Source organism: Coregonus lavaretus (genome assembly GCF_964263955.1).
Source record: "Coregonus lavaretus genome assembly, chromosome: 26".
Lineage (NCBI taxonomy): Eukaryota > Metazoa > Chordata > Actinopteri > Salmoniformes > Salmonidae > Coregonus > Coregonus lavaretus.
In genome coordinates this window covers 34,461,016-34,481,512 of record NC_140013.1, presented here as the reverse complement: position 1 = coordinate 34,481,512, position 20,497 = coordinate 34,461,016, and the positions used below count along the sequence as shown (strand labels likewise).

Below are 20,497 nucleotides of genomic sequence, written 5' to 3'. Positions count from 1 at the left end.
GAGTAGTGATTTGGGGGGGGGGCGTACGTCACGAATTTGTCGCCCTCAACCCTCTTATGATCGCTGATCGGAGTCCACAGAATGCATTATCAAAAGACATTTATAGAGGTGTTTTAGTACTAAATCAGTGACATAGTACAGTGGTTCCCAAACTGTGGGGCGGGTCGGCAGGGGCGGCGCGGGGGTCCCCCCCCCAAAAAAAAAATACATCCATATATTTGTAAAGGAACTCAGTCTGGGTTTAAAATTACTCTTGAAAGTTTTAATAGTAAAATGCACAAGGTGCAATTTAGAAATTGGCTAGTGCATCGTCAGTTCCTCGTCATGTTAGTCATTGCATACCTTAGAGAGCTATTTATAACTTGTCAGAAATGTCCAGATCAACTAGCCCATGTCAGCTAATGTTTTTTTATTTAGGTTTTCTAGCCCATAAATATTTTTTTGTCACTCTAATATCACATAAATACACATTAGACATGGCAAAAGTTATAGAATTGCAAAAAAAGTAGCTTTAAAACAAAAATGTTTGCACCCCATGACAAAATGTGCAGAATTGCAGGAAATAAGTGCTTGTGCCCATAGAAATAAGAAGAGGGGGGGATGTTCCCCAATGCTGGAAGCCCCCCCCCCCCCTCCCCCGTGAAAAAGTTTGGGAACCCCTGATATATACTGAACTAAAATATAAACGCAACATGTAAAGTGTTTCATGAGCTGAAATAAAAGATCCCAGAAATTTTCCAAATGCACAAAAAGCTTATTTCTCTCAAATGTTCTGCACAAATTTGTTTACATCCCTGAGCATTTCTCCTTTGCCAAAATAATCCATCCACCTGAGATGTGGCATATCAAGAAGCTGATTAAACAGCATGATCATTACACAGGTGCACCTTGTGCTGGGGACAATATAAGACCACTCTAAAATGTTATTATTAAAATTTGCAGTTTTGCCACACAACGCAATGCCACAGATGTCTCACGTTTTGAGGGCGCGTGCAATTTGCATGCTGACTGCAGGAATGTCCACCACAGCTGTTGCCATAGAATGTAATGTTTATTGCTCTACCATAAACTACCTCCAACGTCATTTTTGGCAGTACTTCCAACCAGCCTCACAAACACAGACCACGTGTAACCACACCAGCCCAGGACCTCCACATCCGGCTTCTTCACCTGCGGGATCGTCTGAGACCATCCAATCAGACAGCTGATGAAACTGAGGGAAATACTCATTCTGATTGGCTGGGCCTGTCTTCCCAGTAGGTGGGCCTATGCCCTCCCAGGCCCACCCATGTGAAATACATAAATGAGGGCCTAATTTATTTATTTCAATTGACTGATTTCCTTATATTAACTGTAACTCAGTAAAATCATTGAAATTGTTGCATTTTGAACATAATTTTGTTCAGTATAGTAGACCTGAAAAAGTCAGCCAATTGAGGACAAGCATTTCGCGACACCCGCTAGATATGTGTATGTGACCAATAAAATGTGATGTTGGACAGAACACTTCGTAGTAAATGATGGGAATTCTGCCGTAGATACTTTGCCTGTCTGTGCCTAACTGCAAGAATTAACCTCCACTGTCATGCACCAGACTGAGAAATACACCAAAACAAGATCTTTCGGACTAGATGCCGAATTGTTTTTGTTTCTTTTTAATATACTTATAAATTACATACATTTGTATAAGACATGCTTGGTTTTGGCTTTTACCCCGGCGATTCAGCAGAAATAAGCAAGCTGGTGGAGGCACAAAAATAATGCATGTTCAAAAACAAATAAGTATTACATAGGCCAATAAAGACGGAAATAACTCATATCAGGGCAGAACAATGCAGTTAAGTCAAAAAGCAAGCGGAAACAAAGTGACAGATTGCAAAATGTTAACGTTATCCCCTTATTGTCCATTTCATCGTCACTCTCCTGTGAAATGTTGAGAATTGCCTCAGGCATAAACAGAGACACAGAATTCAACAAATATGAGAGTTGAAGAAAACAAATCCCAATGATCTGAGGGCAGCATATACTGTGAATGAAATATAACAAACTATCTATGTGGGCATGTCTGATGGAGTGAACAAGAGGTATGCTTCCCAGTCGAAAAAGTTTGCGCATATATTATGACAAAATGTTATGTAGTTTTTGTTTGGCGTTCGGCAGGTGTTTTTTCGGCTGTTAGAGCACACTTTCTTTCTTGAGGCAAACTGAAGGATGGTAACCGAAGTCTACGCCCTTTCGTCGCCGATTGGTCAACAGTAGGGATTATTCAATGACGTGTTTGTTGTCGTTCAATGAGACAAATTATCACCCAACTTTTTTTTTTTACTAGAGAAATACTGCACCAAACATCTTAGATGTAAAATTGCGCGACTAAGACCTCAGCAAAAAGGTCAACATTAATTAGATTTCTTCATTATCTTAGATTAATTCAGACAATTTTGAGGAAGTGTTATGGCTATGTTGTTGTACGGCTTCTGAAGAGGGACAAACAGTAATATTGCCGCTTTTTTCTCATTTTTCAAGCAAATGTCTTCAGGGAGTATGCGAGGCACAGTCGTTGGCGTCACCAAGCCGAGTTCTGCTAGGATCAAACCGAACCTAGTATGCGGACGCCTTTACGAAGTTAGATACTATACTTTGGACTTCCCAATCTGAGAGTCTTGTTCCCTCTTTCAACATCAGTTGGAATCAAAGATGTGTGTCCCTCCTGTAGCTCAGTTGGTAGAGCATGGCGCTTGCAACGCCAGGGTTGTGGGTTCGATTCCCACGGGGGCCAGTTTGAAAAATGTATGCACTCACTAACTGTAAGTCGCTCTGGATAAGAGCGTCTGCTAAATTACTAAAATGTAAATGTAAGATGAACGATGTAACACAAAGTAGCACGTGTGTAAAAAGTGTTTCCATTCAGTCCCCTGCACTTCCTGAAGAATACTGGACATTGAAATGCTTAGTTGGATAAATAGTCTTAACAGCAGGCGCAGCCCTATAACCCTGTTTGCATACTTGCCCTTGAAACAACAGAGGAAGAAACAAGCCATTCAGTCCACACTCAGTTCCACAAGACAAGCTTCAGGATAATAAAGCAACGTATTGTTTTCGTAAGAGCTTCATTATCAGTAATAATAGGTTGCAGGTCACTTTACAGTGTCTGGCCCCTAGTTAGTGAGACCTCCAAAGGTAAAGAAAGGAAGCAGTGCAACACAGACAGATTGTCATCCTGACCTCCACAGGTTATTCAGTCACAGATAGAAGATTGTACTCAGTCCACATGATTAGAACAACAGTCGGAACAGTCAATGCTTAGCTCCAGCATTGAGACAGTGACGTAGATGAAAGTACTGATAAAAACTTGTCTTGATAAGTCAAGAGATGGTAGCAAAAAATCATAATCAAGAATAGAACAAGTGACTGTTTTTGTTTTCAGAGGCTTAAGTTACAGTGGCATTGAGGGCAGCGGTAAGTAGTGAGAGTAAGTCTAAGGCAATACTGGTAAGCACCACATCTCTGGGTGATATCTGGGGCAAGATATCTGGGGTTTAGGAGGGTCATTCAAGGCAGAGCAAAAAAGCAGTTTTCACTTGTCCTGCATTTTCTCTAGGATGGGCACGATCATGTCAAATTTAGGCCTCTTGGCTGGATCTTCGTTCATGCAGATCTTCATGAGCTTGCAGATGTGGGGTGAGATGCCCGGAGGGATTGTGGGTCGTAGGCCTTCCAGGGCCACCTGAGGGCAGAATAGAGATAAAGAGAGAACAATGTCAGAGATGCACTGGGAAGGACAAGACTATAACTTCTAGCACCCTGAGCTCCAGTGGTCTCACCTTCATGCCGATCTCCATGTTGGAGAGGTCAGCGAAGGGCACCTCCCTGGTCACCAGCTCCCACAGCAGCACAGCGAAACTCCACATGTCTGCTGACCGCCGGTTGATCTCCTCAGGCTTCTTCTGCAGGGCTGCATGAGCACAGGATAGAGAGAGACAGAGAGAGAGACAGAGACAGAGAGAGACAGAGAGAGACAGAGAGAGAGGATCACACACATGTTCATAGTTGTAAGAGTTGTATACCTTATAGTTACATAAAGCAAACATTTACATTCTCAAAGGTGAAAAGCGGTAAGCAGAGAAAAAGTTGATGAGTGTGTAATGGACCTTCAGGGGCTACCCATGCTGGGGAGTACATCCTGCCTGGACACTGGAAGGAGAACTTGACATCTGACATGCTGATCCTGGCAGTCATGTCCTCATCGATCTGTCAAGGAATATCAGGTCATTATAACAGTGAGTTTCAAACCCAAAGGAAGTCATCCACCAAGGCATAAGAAGCATGATTGAAACACCTGACAACTACAGTATATCACTGTAGTGAATTTGTACTGTTCATTTGTGTCCATCTCTCACCATGACGCTCTTGCTGTTGAGAGAGTGCCGAGAGATCATGGGCTCCAGCGTGTGCAGGAAGGCCATCCCACAGGCAATGTCCAAAGCAAACTTCACTGCCTGTGTCTGGTCAACCACAAAGTCTGACAGACGACAAAGACAACAGATCCATGTCAGTCATTTTTCACACGTCAGCAACAGCTGTAACATTGTATTCCTTCTCCAGTAAGTAGTACAGTAACATTAATAACTATATATTTTCCAATTCGTAAGCCTACACTTCAAACAGACGTCCAGGCATATTCTATGAATCAATGACCTTATCTCAATGTACTGTCCCACATTGGAAGGCTTTAGTACAGTGCAGGTTAGTGTGGTACTCACTGGTGCCCTCGTGAAGCACGTTGTAGAGGGAGCCATAGGGCATCCAGTGTGTGATGATGATGGGGTGAGGGGCGGGAGGAGACTGACACGCTCCCAACATGGGCAGCACATTGGGGTGGGAGAATATCCTGGGATGGGCCCAGAGGAAGAGGGACAGGGGGAGGAGACAGACAAATATACATATAGGATGGGACATATCCAAACCAAAATAACTTCCATACAGATCAACATGTCAGTAAATAATAATAAATAAAAAGATACAAGAGGAAGACAGACATGATATCCACAGAACAGGAGAAAATACACCTACAATGAACAATAAGCGGGTAAAAAGTTATTACCTGAGTTTGGGATACTCCTCATTGAAGTCTCTGCTCTTTCTGGTGGACCAGTCGCGAACCTTCAACACTTTCACCACAACCTCATTCCCTTGCCAGCGGCCTTGCCACAACTAAAGAAAAAAGTAGGATTGAGACAAAGTTCCAGCATAACCTCCACAATGACAATATACAGTAGAACTCCATGCTGGTGTGTGTCAGCGTTTTAGAGATTGATCACTTTGTAACATGCGTTATTGTGGACATCAGTAACAGATAAAAAATAACAGCAGTCATGTAGAAACACCTCCATACCTCTCCAGACTGGTTCTCATTGATCTTAGCCAGGAGGGAGAGCTGTTTGAAGTCAATGCCCGCTGCTTTGTTCAAAGTGCCGTTACCTGCACGCATTGACGGACAGAGTTGAAGAGCAAAGCTAAAGCCCTAGGTCTGGCAAAAAGCCCTATTATTTCTGCACAATTTAGCACACTGAAAGACAGGGGAAATTTCATCAAGCACATTGGGGACTACCAAAGAGACCTCAGACGAACATTTACTAGCTGTTCATTCATTCCTATGAACTGTGCCTGATATTCACGTCTTGTTTTCTCAGAGCGTAGTAATGAAAACCAGGCAGCTCGTAAATGGCTTTATTGCTGTGGGACTTACGGGGTCGAGTTCTGGTGGTGCCTTTCCAGAATGTGTCCTTGAAGGGGACCTTGGTCAAACTCTGGCCCAACTTCTCTGCTTTCTCTGAGAGGGGGGGGGGGGCGAACACAAAGCACGCATTGATTAGGTAACAGGGCTAACACAGATAATAATCACAATTTTCTTGCCAACAATAGATGGTGCAGAGTAATAGGATTTTGAATACCTTGGAGGGCTTCACGCAAGTGAGGTTTGGCTTTGTCCAGAGGAGTTTCTCCATACTTATTACAGATGTTCACCAGAGCGCCGTTAGTCACCAGGTCCTGAGGAATACAGACATCAATTTAACTCCAGTGGCACATAAACTGTTGTTCACATAGAAACAGAGACAGTACCCAGAGTACGCCACCAGGGGGCATACTGACCTCAGCCACTAGGTCCTGTCCCCAGAAGCAGGCGTAATGCAGTGGTGTGTTGCCGTGCTCATTGGCAGTGTTGGTGTCTGCTTTGCACTGGATCAGCTAGGAGACAGAACCACAAAATTAGGTTACACACACACAACACAAGGCTGTCCAGATCCTGTTTGGATTATATACAGTGATGCTAGTAATCCACCTATGGCAGGCCTGGAAAATGATTTATCTTGCCTGCTCACACATTCCAGAGGTATTGTGACATGTCTAATATTAAACCAAATCATAACCGTGGTCTGCAGCGCTACAAAACCAGACAACCGGTCACAGCAGACTAACACTACTGCATTGAACGGCATACGATTTGAGAGTTAGGCAGTAACTAGAAGGACCAGAAAGAAAGAAAACATTATTTAAAATAAAATAACTGACAAATCACAGTGTGTGTGTGTGTATCAAAGTGTTACACTTTGACTTGCTTAGGCATGAGTTGAAGATGTTATGTTGCAGCTGAGTACAGTTTAAAAACAATATCCACCCAACACTATCTGAGAAATGGTGCCAGTGTTTTCTCCTTCTGTGAAATTACTGATGTCAGTCAGCACAGCGACTGATGTCAGTCAGCACAGCGACTGATGTCAGTCAGCACAGCGACTGATGTCAGTCAGCACTGCAACAAGAGCAGACAAGTCTTAACCATGCAGTGAGTTGGGGTGTTGGGCAGCCATCAACTCTGGTTTCATAAGTTCCTTCCTAGGCTTTTATAGGGAAAGCTATATCAACCTAAAGAGAAGCTATATCAACCCAATTATATAATTGACCTCAAGTGTTTGTGTAAGTAGTGTGTGTGCAGTGTGTGTCCACTCCGCCCCACCTTGCCCACGATGTCTCTGTGGCCGTGGCTGGAGGCCAGGTGCAGGGGCGTGTCATCTCCTCGGTTCATCACGTTGATGCGAGCCCCTCTCATGATGAGCATGTCCACCACGCTGGAGCGGCCTTCCCTGCAGGCCCAGTGGAGAGGACTGAAGCCATGGTCATCCCTGAGGACAGAATTCAGCACCACTTTAACATCACACCGTACTGCTTTCACACCACAGACTGTTTACTACTAGCAATGAGGAAAGGGAAATTAAATGAAAACATATTTATTTGTAAAATGACCAGAGGCTAAATATGAGACCACACAACCCTGTCACAACACGGAAATATAACAGCAGTATAGAAGTGAAACCACCTAGCAGGACTCTTTATCGCTGAGTAATTGTGTAGGCCTATCTGGCTTCTCAGTACTAAAGGACGTGAGATAGTGCTACTTACAGCATAGGCCTGTTAGTAAATGAGAGGTAAGCAAAAACTCCCTGTGCCTGCTAGGCCTAATGGGATATTGAAACATTAAGTGCCTTTAAGTAAGCCTTCAAAGTGTTGATATCTAGTGAAAACAGCAGAGTGGAGTTAGGCAGTAGGCAGGGGAATGCAGTGCAGCGATGCACATCTGTGAGTATAGAATAGAGAACTAGTGAAAACAGATGATCATGACTGAAATTCTGTCAACATCCAGCCAGGAAACAGGAACTAAATGTGAACTCAACCTGCCCTGCAACAAGTCACACACCGACAGAGGAGGATGTGCTGTCACAGTGACAACAACACATGTTAGGACAGTGGCCTGACTGGCCTCCGTGACAGGACAGGAGTGACGCCTCCTCACTACAGCATCCCAGCGATGACCTTGACAACCATAACAGTGACAGTCAACCAGACAGAGTGGCAAGAGAGAGCATGGTTACTGCGTTTAGTTTGATTGAACGTTGGGTACGTTGCGTAACACTTTGTACTGAACGACACTTTTCTCCAAAATCTACTTCACAGGAACCGTTCACTATGTTTTTTCGTACTGAACACAGCCCAGGCAGAGAATGTGTGCATGAAAAGGAAAGATAAATAAAAATGGGGACAGAGAGAGCTGTCCGGCGTATAGTAGTGAGGCAGTCAGGAAATGGCGACAGAGAGAGCTGGCCGGCGTATAGTAGTGAGGCAGTCAGGAAACGGGGACAGCGAGAGCTGTCCGGCGTATAGTAGTGAGGCAGTCAGGAAATGGGGACAGAGAGAGCTGGCCGGCGTATAGTAGTGAGGTAGTCAGGAAATGGGGACAGAGAGAGCTGTCCGGCGTATAGTAGTGAGGCAGTCAGGAAACGGGGACAGAGAGAGCTGGCCGGCGTATAGTAGTGAGGCAGTCAGGAAATGGGGACAGAGAGAGCTGGCCGGCGTATAGTAGTGAGGCAGTCAGGAAATGGGGACAGAGAGAGCTGGCCGGCGTATAGTAGTGAGGCAGTCAGGAAATGGGGACAGAGAGAGCTGGCCGGCGTATAGTAGTGAGGCAGTCAGGAAATGGGGACAGAGAGAGCTGTCCGGCGTATAGTAGTGAGGCAGTCAGGAAATGGGGACAGAGAGAGCTGTCCGGCGTATAGTAGTGAGGCAGTCAGGAAACGGGGACAGAGAGAGCTGTCCGGCGTATAGTAGTGAGGCAGTCAGGAAACGGGGACAGAGAGAGCTGTCCGGCGTATAGTAGTGAGGCAGTCAGGAAACGGGGACAGAGAGAGCTGTCCGGCGTATAGTAGTGAGGCAGTCAGGAAACGGGGACAGAGAGAGCTGGCCGGCGTATAGTAGTGAGGCAGTCAGGAAACGGGGACAGAGAGAGCTGGCCGGCGTATAGTAGTGAGGCAGTCAGGAAACGGGGACAGAGAGAGCTGGCCGGCGTATAGTAGTGAGGCAGTCAGGAAACGGGGACAGAGAGAGCTGTCCGGCGTATAGTAGTGAGGCAGTCAGGAAATGGGGACAGAGAGAGCTGTCCGGCGTATAGTAGTGAGGCAGTCAGGAAACGGGGACAGAGAGAGCTGTCCGGCGTATAGTAGTGAGGCAGTCAGGAAATGGGGACAGAGAGAGCTGTCCGGCGTATAGTAGTGAGGCAGTCAGGAAACGGGGACAGAGAGAGCTGTCCGGCGTATAGTAGTGAGGCAGTCAGGAAATGGGGACAGAGAGAGCTGTCCGGCGTATAGTAGTGAGGCAGTCAGGAAACGGGGACAGAGAGAGCTGGCCGGTGTATAGTAGTGAGGCAGTCAGGAAAGGAGGACTAAAACAACAGCAGGCCAAGCATTCTCTGCAGGCCTTATAAGGGTTGGGGAGACTTCCTTCACCAGGGGCACACACACAACTCCCCAGCTGCTATGTGTTATGTCATCCTGCATTTCTCTGGTCGCTGCTGCGTTCTCCTGTCACTGGCCTTCATCACCTCAGCCACCCCTCCAGAGATGCTTCCCTCACTCGCCAAAACTTCTCCACTACCCTCCCTTCTACCACTAGCTCCCTCCCTCTTTCCTTCTCTCTCTCTCTCAGCCAGTCAACTCGTAGAGCAACAGCTGGAGAGGAATTTGACTTTAAAAAATTCCATTCTCAACTCATTCCTGAATGTCAGAAGAATTCCATAGGGCTCTGATATGCTTGTGATTTCTGCCAAGATGTATGACGCTCTGCAAATCAATTAAATCATGCTGCACTTACTAGAAAGACGACAGTGAGAGAGAAAAGTGCTGAATGTTTAGATCTGGTGGTTGAGAAATGAGGGGTAGGATAGAACTGAGGGAGTATTGTGATGAAAGCAGCCCCCTTCCCGGAGTCCTAACCCTCCACTTCCACAACAACAAACACACAGGAGACTGTGTTCCAGGGAAAACAGCATCAATGAGGCCCACAGAGACCCTGCCTCCCCAGACAGAAATCTGGGTTGATGACCTTCTGTAGATGTGTTCAGAACAGATTTAGCCCAATGTCCTCAGACAGCAGCCCTCTCCAGCAGACAATGATCTCAAGTAGGACAGTAATTGCAATCAATGATCCCAGCAGAGTTAATTCAGGATGAGTCCATACTAGGGCTGCATGATACAGGCCCAAAAAATCTAAATTGGAATGTATTATTTATTTTTTCGATGAGAAACAGTGACATACACTCTGACTGACCTAAAACGATCATTCCCATATTGGTCCTTCAGTCAGGCCAACCCAAGCTGTACTGTGCAGTAGGATAATAGTACACCAACTATTAAAACAGATTTGTCCTATTTTTTCCCCTCAGGTCACACTTTTTTTAAATGGAAAAAACAACATTTGTAGTCTAAGTCCATAACAATGCTTAAACCACATTAGGAGACCACTTTTGAGGTCTGGGAAAAATACATTTAGATGTTTTTGTGTAGTTACCCTTTAATTCAAGTGCACAGGCACCTAGCACATTTGTTTGGTTAACAGTGTTTCAGTAGCAAATGATATGGAGTTTAAAAAAACAAATGGCCACTGGATTGATGCAAATAATCATGATGTCATTCTGCCAGGTTACTTTGCAGCTAGTTAACATTTAACGTCCAGGTTTTTGGGAAAGCCTTTCCTTCTACCAGAAGACTGTTAGGCCTATCATTAGCGTCACTACATTTTTACTGTTCCTTACAATTGTTTGAAACCTGGACGTTTTACTTCATATTATGAGGCCTGTCTTACCTTGCTTCAAAGTAGCCTATAGCTAAAATCCGAGTTTAGAGTGAGGAAAAGTAGCTAACAGCTAACTGCCCTCTAATGTGTCTTCATTGAACAGAGCAGCCCAAGCGGAGCCGTTGCTATGGATCCTCAGACTCAGAGCCTCCATGAGCAGAGTGCAGCATGCAGAGCGAGTGACATACATAGAGGAGCAGCTAATGGCTTTCCTAACAGAGGAAGTTGTTTCTGATTTCGGGCAGGGCCTTCAATTTGGCAGAAGCGATCTGGCCTGGGTAGTGTAGGGCCTGAACATCGCGGGCATGGGTAGGGCTCGGGAGGGGGGGGGGGGGGGGGCGGGGTCTCCGACCTTTCCCAGCAAGGTTGCCCAGGCCAGGGAGCTTCAGAGGGGCTTTCTCCTGCCTGCCTCCCCCTCCCATCCCCCTGGGTGGGGTTATTTCAGGCAGTTCCACCTGCCAACAGGGCTCAGATTTGCAGACTGAAGAGCCAGGGAAGAGCCCCTTGTCTACACCCTGTCTGTCTCTATGGTGAGCTCACTGTGCGATCATATGACACACATCAATGGGCTGATACGGATTGACTCTACATCTACCCAATCCACTTCATCACAATAGTCTATTTGCACACTGTAAAAACACTCACAAGAAACAAGCCATCCACACATCCACAGAAAGGAGAGTCAAGCTACCAATTAAAGAGGTAAATCTCATACTTGTTAAGTGTCTGACTGTAGCCTCCAGTAGGATTAGTTGCAGCTGGCTCCAGTGGGAGCTGGGAAGGCCCAGAGGCTACAGCTGGCTCTACAGTTCACACCCCAGCTATATGGGTTAACAACATTACCACCCTCCCCCCGGGGAAATTAAATATAAACAGCATTCTCCGTGACCATACACAATCCACCCTCCCTCCTCACCAAACAAGGAGCCTCTAACTCATTACCATGGTATATCACAGCACTGAATATAGGCCTAGTGACAGCTTTTCACCCACAGCAGAACTCTACAGAAGACTAGAGAAGAAGTTAAACTATAATTCATGTTAAGGATTCTTTCTTCTTGAATGTGCTTTTACTATAGCTACAGATACTAGGCCTACTGCCATGGTTCACACAGACTGGCGGACCAGTCCACTACAGACCACACACAGCATTATGAAGAGTCGGGGTTGGGCAGAGCCAGGGAGTAACGTTTGTAATGTTCTGGTGTCTGCTATTTTTATGCTAAGTGGACCAAATACACTGACTGTCTGAACCACCTGCAATACACAGGCAGCCCAATTCTGATCTTTTGACAAATGTATCAGCTCTTTTGCCAATAATTGATCAAAGATAAGAATTGGGCTGCCTGTGTAAACGCAGCCTATATGATCTTTAAGAGCTTCGATCTTCAGTGCAGGAATCTTCTAAAATGTATATTTACAGTTTCAGTTAAAATCGGAGATAGGTGTAAGAGATAAAAGAAAAACAAGTACGGTAGAGTAGGCCTAAATGAAAGATTAGACTGAGAAATAGCCTAATGCTGCTTTCCAGACTGCATTTTTTTTTTTATGTCACTCATTAGCGTACGTTTGTAATTAGCTGGTCCATCATGAGGAAATGTTGAGGGGAAATGAGTGGCACTATCTAATACAACTGGGAGAGGAGTACAGGAAACAGAAGAATGCATGAGAGGAAGGTGTTATGGCTCTGCCTCTGTGCATTCCTTCTGCAAAAACTCAGACACACAAACCATATTTCCATTCACAGTAAAGTCATTTTGTGTCTGTAAAATTCATAATACGAAAAATGGCGGAGGAAACAGCTTTATGCGCAAATATTGCTATATTAACCATCACATCAACTAAGTTATATGGAATTGTTTTAAGAACATCATACCAAGGATCATTTTGCTATTTGATTTGGAATTTTAAGACCCCTTGAAGTATAAAAAAAAAAAGGCAGTAAATTATTTGACAATTTTTTTTTGGGGGGGGGGCCTTACTGCCATACAAAGGCATTGAATAACAGATTCACGACATGGAACAGATATTTTGGGGGGACTATCTAAAGGAAGTTTGTTCTGAAGTGTCTGTCCTATATCTGAGCGATATAAGAAAGATCAGGAAATATTTTCTTTATTTAATTAAATGTGTATTTAACCTCTTATTTTTGGCACTAAACAGTCTCCATATATACAGTACCAGTCAAAAGTTTGGGCACACCTACTCATTCAAGGGTTTTTCTTTATTTTTACTATTTTCTACATTGTAGAATAATAGTGAAGACATCAAAACTATGAAATAACACATATGGAATCATGTAGTAAACAAAAATCAAAATATATTTTATATTTGAGATTCTTCAAAATAGCCACCCTTTGCCTTGATGACAGCTTTGCACACTCTTGGCATTCTCTCAACCAGCATCACCTGGAATGCTTTTCCAACACTTTTTAAGGAGTTCCCACATATGCTGAGCACTTGTTGGCTGCTTTTCCTTCACTCTGCCGACCGACTCATCCCAAACCATCTCAATTGGGTTGAGGTCAGAGGATTGTGGAGGCCAGGTCATCTGATGCAGCACTCCATCACTCTCCTTCTTGGTCAAATAGCCCTTACACAGCCTGGAGGTGTGTTGTGTCATTGTCCTGTTGAATAACAAATGATAGTCCCACTAAGCCCAAACTAGATGGGATGGCGTATCGCTGCAGAATGCTGTGGTAGCCATGCTGGTTAAATAAATCACAGACAGTGTCACCAGCAAAGCACCCCCACACCATAACACCTCCTCCTCCTCCTCCTCCTCCTTTACGGTGGGAAATACACATGCGGAGATCATCCGTTCACCCACACCTCGTCTCACAAAGACACGGCGTTTGGAACCAAAAATCTCAAATTTGGACTCCAGACAAAAGGACACATTTCCACTGGTCTAATGTCCATTGCTCGTGTTTCTTGGCGCAAGCAGGTCTCTTCTTCTTATTGGTGTTCTTTAGTAGTGGTTTCTTTGCAGCAATTCGACCATGAAGGCCTGATCCACACAGTCCCCTCTGAACAGTTGATGTTGAGATGTGTCTGTGCCTTGAACTGTGTGAAGCATTTAAATTGGGCTGCAATTTCTGAGGCTGGTAACTAATGAACTTATCCTCTGCAGCAGAGGTAACTCTGGGTCTTCCATTCATGTGGCGGTCCTCATGAGAGCCAGTTTCATCATAGCGCTTGATGGTTTTTGCGACTGCACTTGAAGAGACTTAAAAAAGTTATTGAAATGTTCCGTATTAACTGACCTTCATGTCTTAAAGTAATGATGGACTGTGGTTTCGCTTTGCTTATTTGAGCTGTTCTTGCCATAATATGGACTTGGTCTTTTACCAAATAGGGCTATCTTCTGTATACCTTGTCACAACACAACTGATTGGCTCAAAGGCATTAAGGAAAGTCATTCCACATTAACTTTTAAGAAGGCACACCTGTTAATTGAAATGCATTCCAGGTGACTACCTCATGAAGATGTTTGAGAGAATGCCAAGAGTGTGCAAAGCTGTCATCAAGGCAAATGGTGGCTATTTGAAGAATCTGAAATATATTTTGATTTGTTTAACACTTTTTGGGTTACTACATGATTCCATGTGTGTCATTTCATAGTTTTGATGTCTTCACTATTATTCTACAATGTAAAAATAGTAAAAATAAAGAAAAACCCTTGCATGAGTAGGTGTGTCCAAACTTTTGACTGGTAGTGTACTTCCATTCATTTTTTCAACTGGTACCGGGGATCTTCCCACAAGTCTTGTGAGGCCTGAGGGTGGATTGTTTTATTACGCTAATTCGATTTCCAAGGGGGCGCGGACATCTACAGTGAGGGAAAAAAGTATTTGATCCCCTGATGATTTTGTACGTTTGCCCACTGACAAAGAAATGATCAGTCTATAATTTTAATGGTAGGTTTATTTGAAAAGTGAGAGACAGAATAACAACAAAAAAATCCAGAAAAACGCATGTCAAAAATGTTATAAATTGAATTGCATTTTAATGAGGGAAATGAGTATTTGACCCCCTCTCAATCAGAAAGATTTCTGGCTCCCAGGTGTCTTTTATACAGGTAACGAGCTTAGATTAGGAGCACACTCTTAAAGGGAGTGCTCCTAATCTCAGCTTGTTACCTGTATAAAAGCCACCTGTCCACAAAAGCAATCAATCAATCAGATTCCAAAGAGCTCTCCAAGGATGTCAGGGACAAGATTGTAGACCTACACAAGGCTGGAATGGGCACAAGACCATCGCCAAGCAGCTTTGTGAGAAGGTGACAACAGTTGGTGCGATTATTCACAAATGGTGGAGTTGCAATGATCATGAGAACGGTGAGGAATCAGCCCAGAACTACACGGGAGGATCTTGTCAATGATCAAGGCAGCTGTGACCATAGTCACCAAGAAAACAATTGGTAACACACTACGCCATGAAGGACTGAAATCCTGCAGCGCCCGCAAGGTCCCCATGTTCAAGAAAGCACATATACAGGCCCGTCTGAAGTTTGCCAATGAACATCTGAATGATTCAGAGGAGAACTGGGTGAAAGTGTTGTGGTCAGATGAGACCGAAATGGAGCTCTTTGGCATCAACTCAACTCGCCGTGTTTGGAGGAGGAGGAATGCTGCCTATGACCCCAAGAACACCATCCCCACCGTCAAACATGGAGGTGGAAACATTATGCTTTGGGGGTGTTTTTCTGCTAAGGGGACAGGACAACTTCACCGCATCAAAGGAGCGATGGACGGGGCCATGTACCGTCAAATCTTGGGTGAGAACCTCCTTCCCTCAGCCAGGGCATTGAAAATGGGTCGTGGATGGGTATTCCAGCATAACAATGACCCAAAACACACAGCCAAGGCAACAAAGGAGTGGCTCAAGAAGAAGCACATTAAGGTCCTGGAGTGGCCTAGCCAGTCTCCAGACCTTAATCCCATAGAAAATCTGGAGGGAGCTGAAGGTTCGAGTTGCCAAACGTCAGCCTCGAAACCTTAATGACTTGGAGAAGATCTGCAAAGAGGAGTGGGACAAGATCCCTCTTGAGATGTGTGCAAACCTGGTGGCCAACTACAAGAAACGTCTGACCTCTGATTGCCAACAAGGGTTTTGCCACCAAGTACTAAGTCATGTTTTGCAGAGGGGTCAAATACTTATTTCCCTCATTAAAATGCAAATCAATTTATAACATTTTTGACATGCGTTTTTCTGGATTTTTTTGTTGTTATTCTGTCTCTCACTGTTCAAATAAACCTACCATTAAAGTTAGACTGATCATTTCTTTGTCAGTGGGCAAACGTACAAAATCAGCAGGGGATCAAATACTTTTTTCCCCTCACTGTACCTTAAGTGCTTAAGACAACATTTTAGAGGCCACATCTTGGCGGTGTAGAGAAATCTTAGCATTTTAATGCAAATTTCCAGCAATTCTACACATTTCTCCATGGAGCAGAGATCATTTTTTGCAGTTTTAAAGCAAATTTCTTGCAATTCTACATATTCTACCATGGAGCTGTGAGAAAATGTTGAAATTTTAAAGCAAAGTTACTGCAATTCCATGCATTTTGCCATGGCTAATACTGTGTTCTTTTGCTCACACATAACAAAATCAACATAAAATCAATAGTGTTAAAGTCAGGTGACTGTCTAGCTTTTATTTTTGGTGATTGTTAGTTCTCAAAGATTATTATAAAAAAATATATATAGTTCCATTATCTTTTCTACATACTGTATATCTGGTTTTAGTCCTTTACGTTTGCACAGAAAGCATTTTACCATCCCAGAAATGTATTAGAAAATATATATATATTATACTGTTTTGACTTAGGCGTCCCGAAAAACCACTTAGTTAGGCCGCCCAAGGATTTCAATGGCAGAAAACTCCTTGCACGTACTAAGGCAGCTAAGTTCTGATATTTTTTTCCACTAATTGGTCTTTTGACCAATCACATCAGATCTTCTCACATCAGATATTTTTCAAAGCTGATCTGATTGGTCAAAAGACCAATTAGTGAAAAAAAAGATCAGATTTAGGCTGCCTGTCTACATGCTGCCTAACACACACGAGAATTCTCCACCCGTTACACACATGCTCCCACACAATTGCCCCCTATGTCCAGCCCACAACAATTCCTGGCTTACACTCCTCCCCCTTTCTCTTACTCATTTTTGGCATGTTATTCCTTGTAAGGACATTCAGCATTCCACTACAGTCCTTGTCTCGCATTTACATTTGTGCACCCACACAGAGAAATGAGCTTGCAATCACTTTTACTTTCACTAGCACTATCACTTAGGAAGTGTGGAATAGGGATATATAGGGCATGGAGGGATTCAACAGGGCGGATGTGGGTGTTTGTACAGCCAGCTATAAAACCCATGTAATCACAGTTATTGCAGGGCTGAAAGGCCCAGTACGGATGCGTTTCTCCCACTGGGAAAAATATACATCAACCTAACCGATAAGGGGGACTTGACAGGCAATCGGCTAATGGATAAGGGTCACACGTGTTAGGTCGGCCAGGCAAACTCACAGAAATACAATGGATCCATGCATGTGTATCCCATAGGCTACTTACAGTGAAGTACACACAATAGTATGAATGCAAAACAAAACAAAACAAAAAAAACGATGAATGCTGGTAAAAAAAATATCTAGGCATAGTGCTCTAATGTCTAAGCAAGGTACTCAACAACAATCAAGCCTCTGCATGAAAGACTGAGAAGAAAAGCATCAGACAGCATGCCCTGGGGGCAACAATTATGTGTCTCTATAGTTATATCTGGATGCAGGGATACCAGGCCTGAATATAGGACAGATGGGGTAAAAAAAAAAGTTTTTTTTTTTTTTTTTTAAGTCACCTTACTCCAGAAATGTCTGAATTCCATCAGTTGTGACAAGTCCTGCTGAGCTTCCCTTGACCGAGTCGACTGAGGATACATACAGGAGAGGTCAGGACGCATGATGTAGCTTGCTTTCTAAGGCTGCGTTTACACAGGCAGCCCATTCTGATATTTTTCCCCCACTATTGGCCTTTTGACCAATCACATCAGATCTTTTCACATCAGATATTTTTCAGAGTTGATCTGATTGGTCAAAAGACCAATTAGTGAGAAAAAAAGATCAGAATTGGTCTGCCTGTGTAAAGGCAGCCTAATGGACCTCCAACCATTAGAGCTATGCTATAGCTTTGCAGTCTACAATAGAGTAAAAAGAAAATAGCTATAGTTAAGGCAGGAAACACCCATTCTTTTGGTTTATCTTCTCTCTGTCTTTGCCCAGTAACCTGATATAAATGACAAGTCAACAAACAGATTTTCAGGGCAGTGGTCATGTGAAAACATTTCCAAGTCATTTGCTATCCTTTTGCTTCATTTTAAGTTCACATTCCAGGCCAAGTCACGTGTACGGAAAGAAGTGGGTTCAAACAAACGACCCTCACAGTCCTCGACAACAACCACAACATCAAAAGAAAGACAATGACAGTGCAATTACCCAGCAATGTTTCCCATCAGCATTTGATGTACGAGTAAACCAAAACAGATCCATGTCCTCTCATTGTACATGGGATGATGTTGTGGGTATCTGTACATTTCTGGAAGCTTTCCCATTTCAGCTGTGTGGAACTAATTATCTGCACACAACTCAAGGCTCATATCACAGGGGATTGGCAAAGAACAGATGTAAAAGTATGAATTGCCAATATCTGAATCCCTCGAATGACTCCACCAAGCAACTGTGTCATTCGTGTATTATGCTATAGAATAATGACTGAGCAGTCCAACATTTGGGTGTGACTTCCTGATAGCTGGTCACACGCTTCTGTGATACAAGAGCTATGCCTACATACATGCATGATTCTGAGACTTGATACTGATAGCAGGTGAATTAACATCCTTGTACGTGCAATTCAACATCTGAAACAGCTTTATTGTTTTTGAGAGGCTCTGCGCACACAAAAATGTAGCTAAAAAAGTACTGATAAGTTAGACTTACCCCTGATTGAGGTCATTCTCTGTGTTGTCCAACCATAGGCGAACAGCTACTGCGTTGCCTTCCCGGCACTGGGTAAAAATATCATCCATGATGGCTCACTCTGCTTCTTCTGTTAACTTACACTCACACTCTGAGAGGCGTTGATGGGACTGGGATACACAAGGGAGGCAGCCAAAGGAATTCAGGGGTGGCCTGGAGTGCATTCGTCCCTCAGCAAGGAGAGAACTTCTACAGTCAGGGACACAACAGGAGATGTCCAGCTACAGCTACCCTGTGGAGTTCCAGTGGCACAATCCTGAAAAGACAAACATGAGAAGGATGATGCTCAATGAACAGAACTACAGGCCAAGGATTCCTCTCTGTTCTTAAATACATTCTAAACATAATAGGGAACACTGTTCCAACTTCCAACTAATGTAATCTATAGACTAAAAACTTTGATGAGGTCACAGCCGGCATTCAGGGCCCTCATTAGTTTCACAGCACTGCAGCACAAGGATTGTCTAGTTGCAGGGCAACAGGAGACCTCTCAGGAATTGGGCAATCCAGTCTGAAACTCTGAATCAACTGCATTGCTTGTGCAGTAGAGCCAAGTTGTTTGTGATTTACCTAACGCAGCATTCCCAAACTCGGGTGCACGTTTAGGTTTTTACCCTAACACTACACAGCTGATACAATTATGTAAGTCGCTTTGGATAAAAGCGTATGCTAAATGGCATATTATTATTATAAAAGTCTGATGATTAATTGAATCAGCTGTGTACTGTGCTAGGGCAAAAACCAAAATGTGCACTGAGTTTGGGAAACCCTGACCTAATGCCTGGTCATGACTCACACCTTCTGTTCTGGGACAGATGACAAACTCTGCTGTAATCCACTACTCTGAGTTGATTTAAAACACTGTTTGAAAAAATTTCTGAAGGCTCCTCAGGACTAGAAGAACACAAACTGTAGAATAATAAAAAAAAGTATGTGCATATGCCTTGTGTGGTACTACATACACTTTTTCATTTTGGTTTTACTGATTTGAACTTCATCCATTCATTTATTTGTAAAGCCAAGCAATGGTCATATTAGTGCTAAATAACTTATTTATCCTGGATATTATGTACATGCATACAGATAAATAGAACATGAGACCCATGGCATGAGCAGTGGTTGTCAGGGAGCATTCCAAATGCCATTTGACTAACTAATCGCATAAAACTAGCTAATTTACCTGACAGAGTTAGCTAGAGCAAATGTTCTAGCTAGTGTTCTTCCCTAAAATACAATTGCTAGTTAGCTATAGCCATATAGCTAGCTAGCCTAGTTAGTGATGCATGATTTATTTGGGAATAATCAAAATATAACTCGGTGCTGTGTAAATTACTGTGTTCAAGCAAAGTGCATTCTTGTGTACAAAGAATGTACAAATACTGTATCTACCATTGAGACAACAGCTATAATCAGGAATCATTGGCCAAAGGCAGCCCAACATGAATTAGTCATAGCTAGCTACTACTAACGTTATACTAAGCTAGCTGGCCCGCTACTCCTAACTGGCTTTCGAGCTAGTTTGCTAGCTAACGTTAGTACTAAGTAGCAGTTGTAAAGTTTCGAATACTGGTAACCGCGTAAGATAATAGGCTGCTGAAAACGTCCAAATCTATACTGTGACTAGTTACTGTACTAGGAACCTAACAACTTTGTTCAACAACAATTTATACTTAGTTACATTGTCAGTTGAAAACGTTTCAATCAGTTTGCTCCTAGTTGACGCTTTGGCCACTGTCCTTTTTTCCTCCCCTTTTTCTTTGACTTCAGACCGGACGCCTG

The 20,497-nt window shown here is 43.6% G+C and overlaps 1 protein-coding gene across 2 annotated transcripts in view; it reads right to left on the bottom strand.

The window, feature by feature from the left end:
* Positions 1-1,639: 1,639 nt before the first annotated feature.
* The window catches only part of LOC311102170 (scaffold protein ILK), a 34,601-nt gene continuing 15,743 nt past the window's right edge, over positions 1,640-20,497 (bottom strand). For both annotated transcript variants that reach the window (XM_084143415.1, XM_084143414.1), the window contains exons 2-13: positions 18,680-18,974; positions 7,013-7,178; positions 6,151-6,246; positions 5,952-6,048; positions 5,747-5,830; positions 5,393-5,478; positions 5,102-5,211; positions 4,761-4,888; positions 4,398-4,519; positions 4,149-4,248; positions 3,822-3,952; positions 1,640-3,724 (exon numbers count right to left, since the gene is read on the bottom strand). In XM_084143415.1, the coding sequence (XP_083999541.1) occupies positions 3,575-3,724; positions 3,822-3,952; positions 4,149-4,248; positions 4,398-4,519; positions 4,761-4,888; positions 5,102-5,211; positions 5,393-5,478; positions 5,747-5,830; positions 5,952-6,048; positions 6,151-6,246; positions 7,013-7,178; positions 18,680-18,768 (1,359 nt within the window). In that variant the 5' untranslated portion in view covers positions 18,769-18,974 and the 3' untranslated portion in view covers positions 1,640-3,574. The remainder of the gene's footprint in view (positions 3,725-3,821; positions 3,953-4,148; positions 4,249-4,397; positions 4,520-4,760; positions 4,889-5,101; positions 5,212-5,392; positions 5,479-5,746; positions 5,831-5,951; positions 6,049-6,150; positions 6,247-7,012; positions 7,179-18,679; positions 18,975-20,497) is intronic.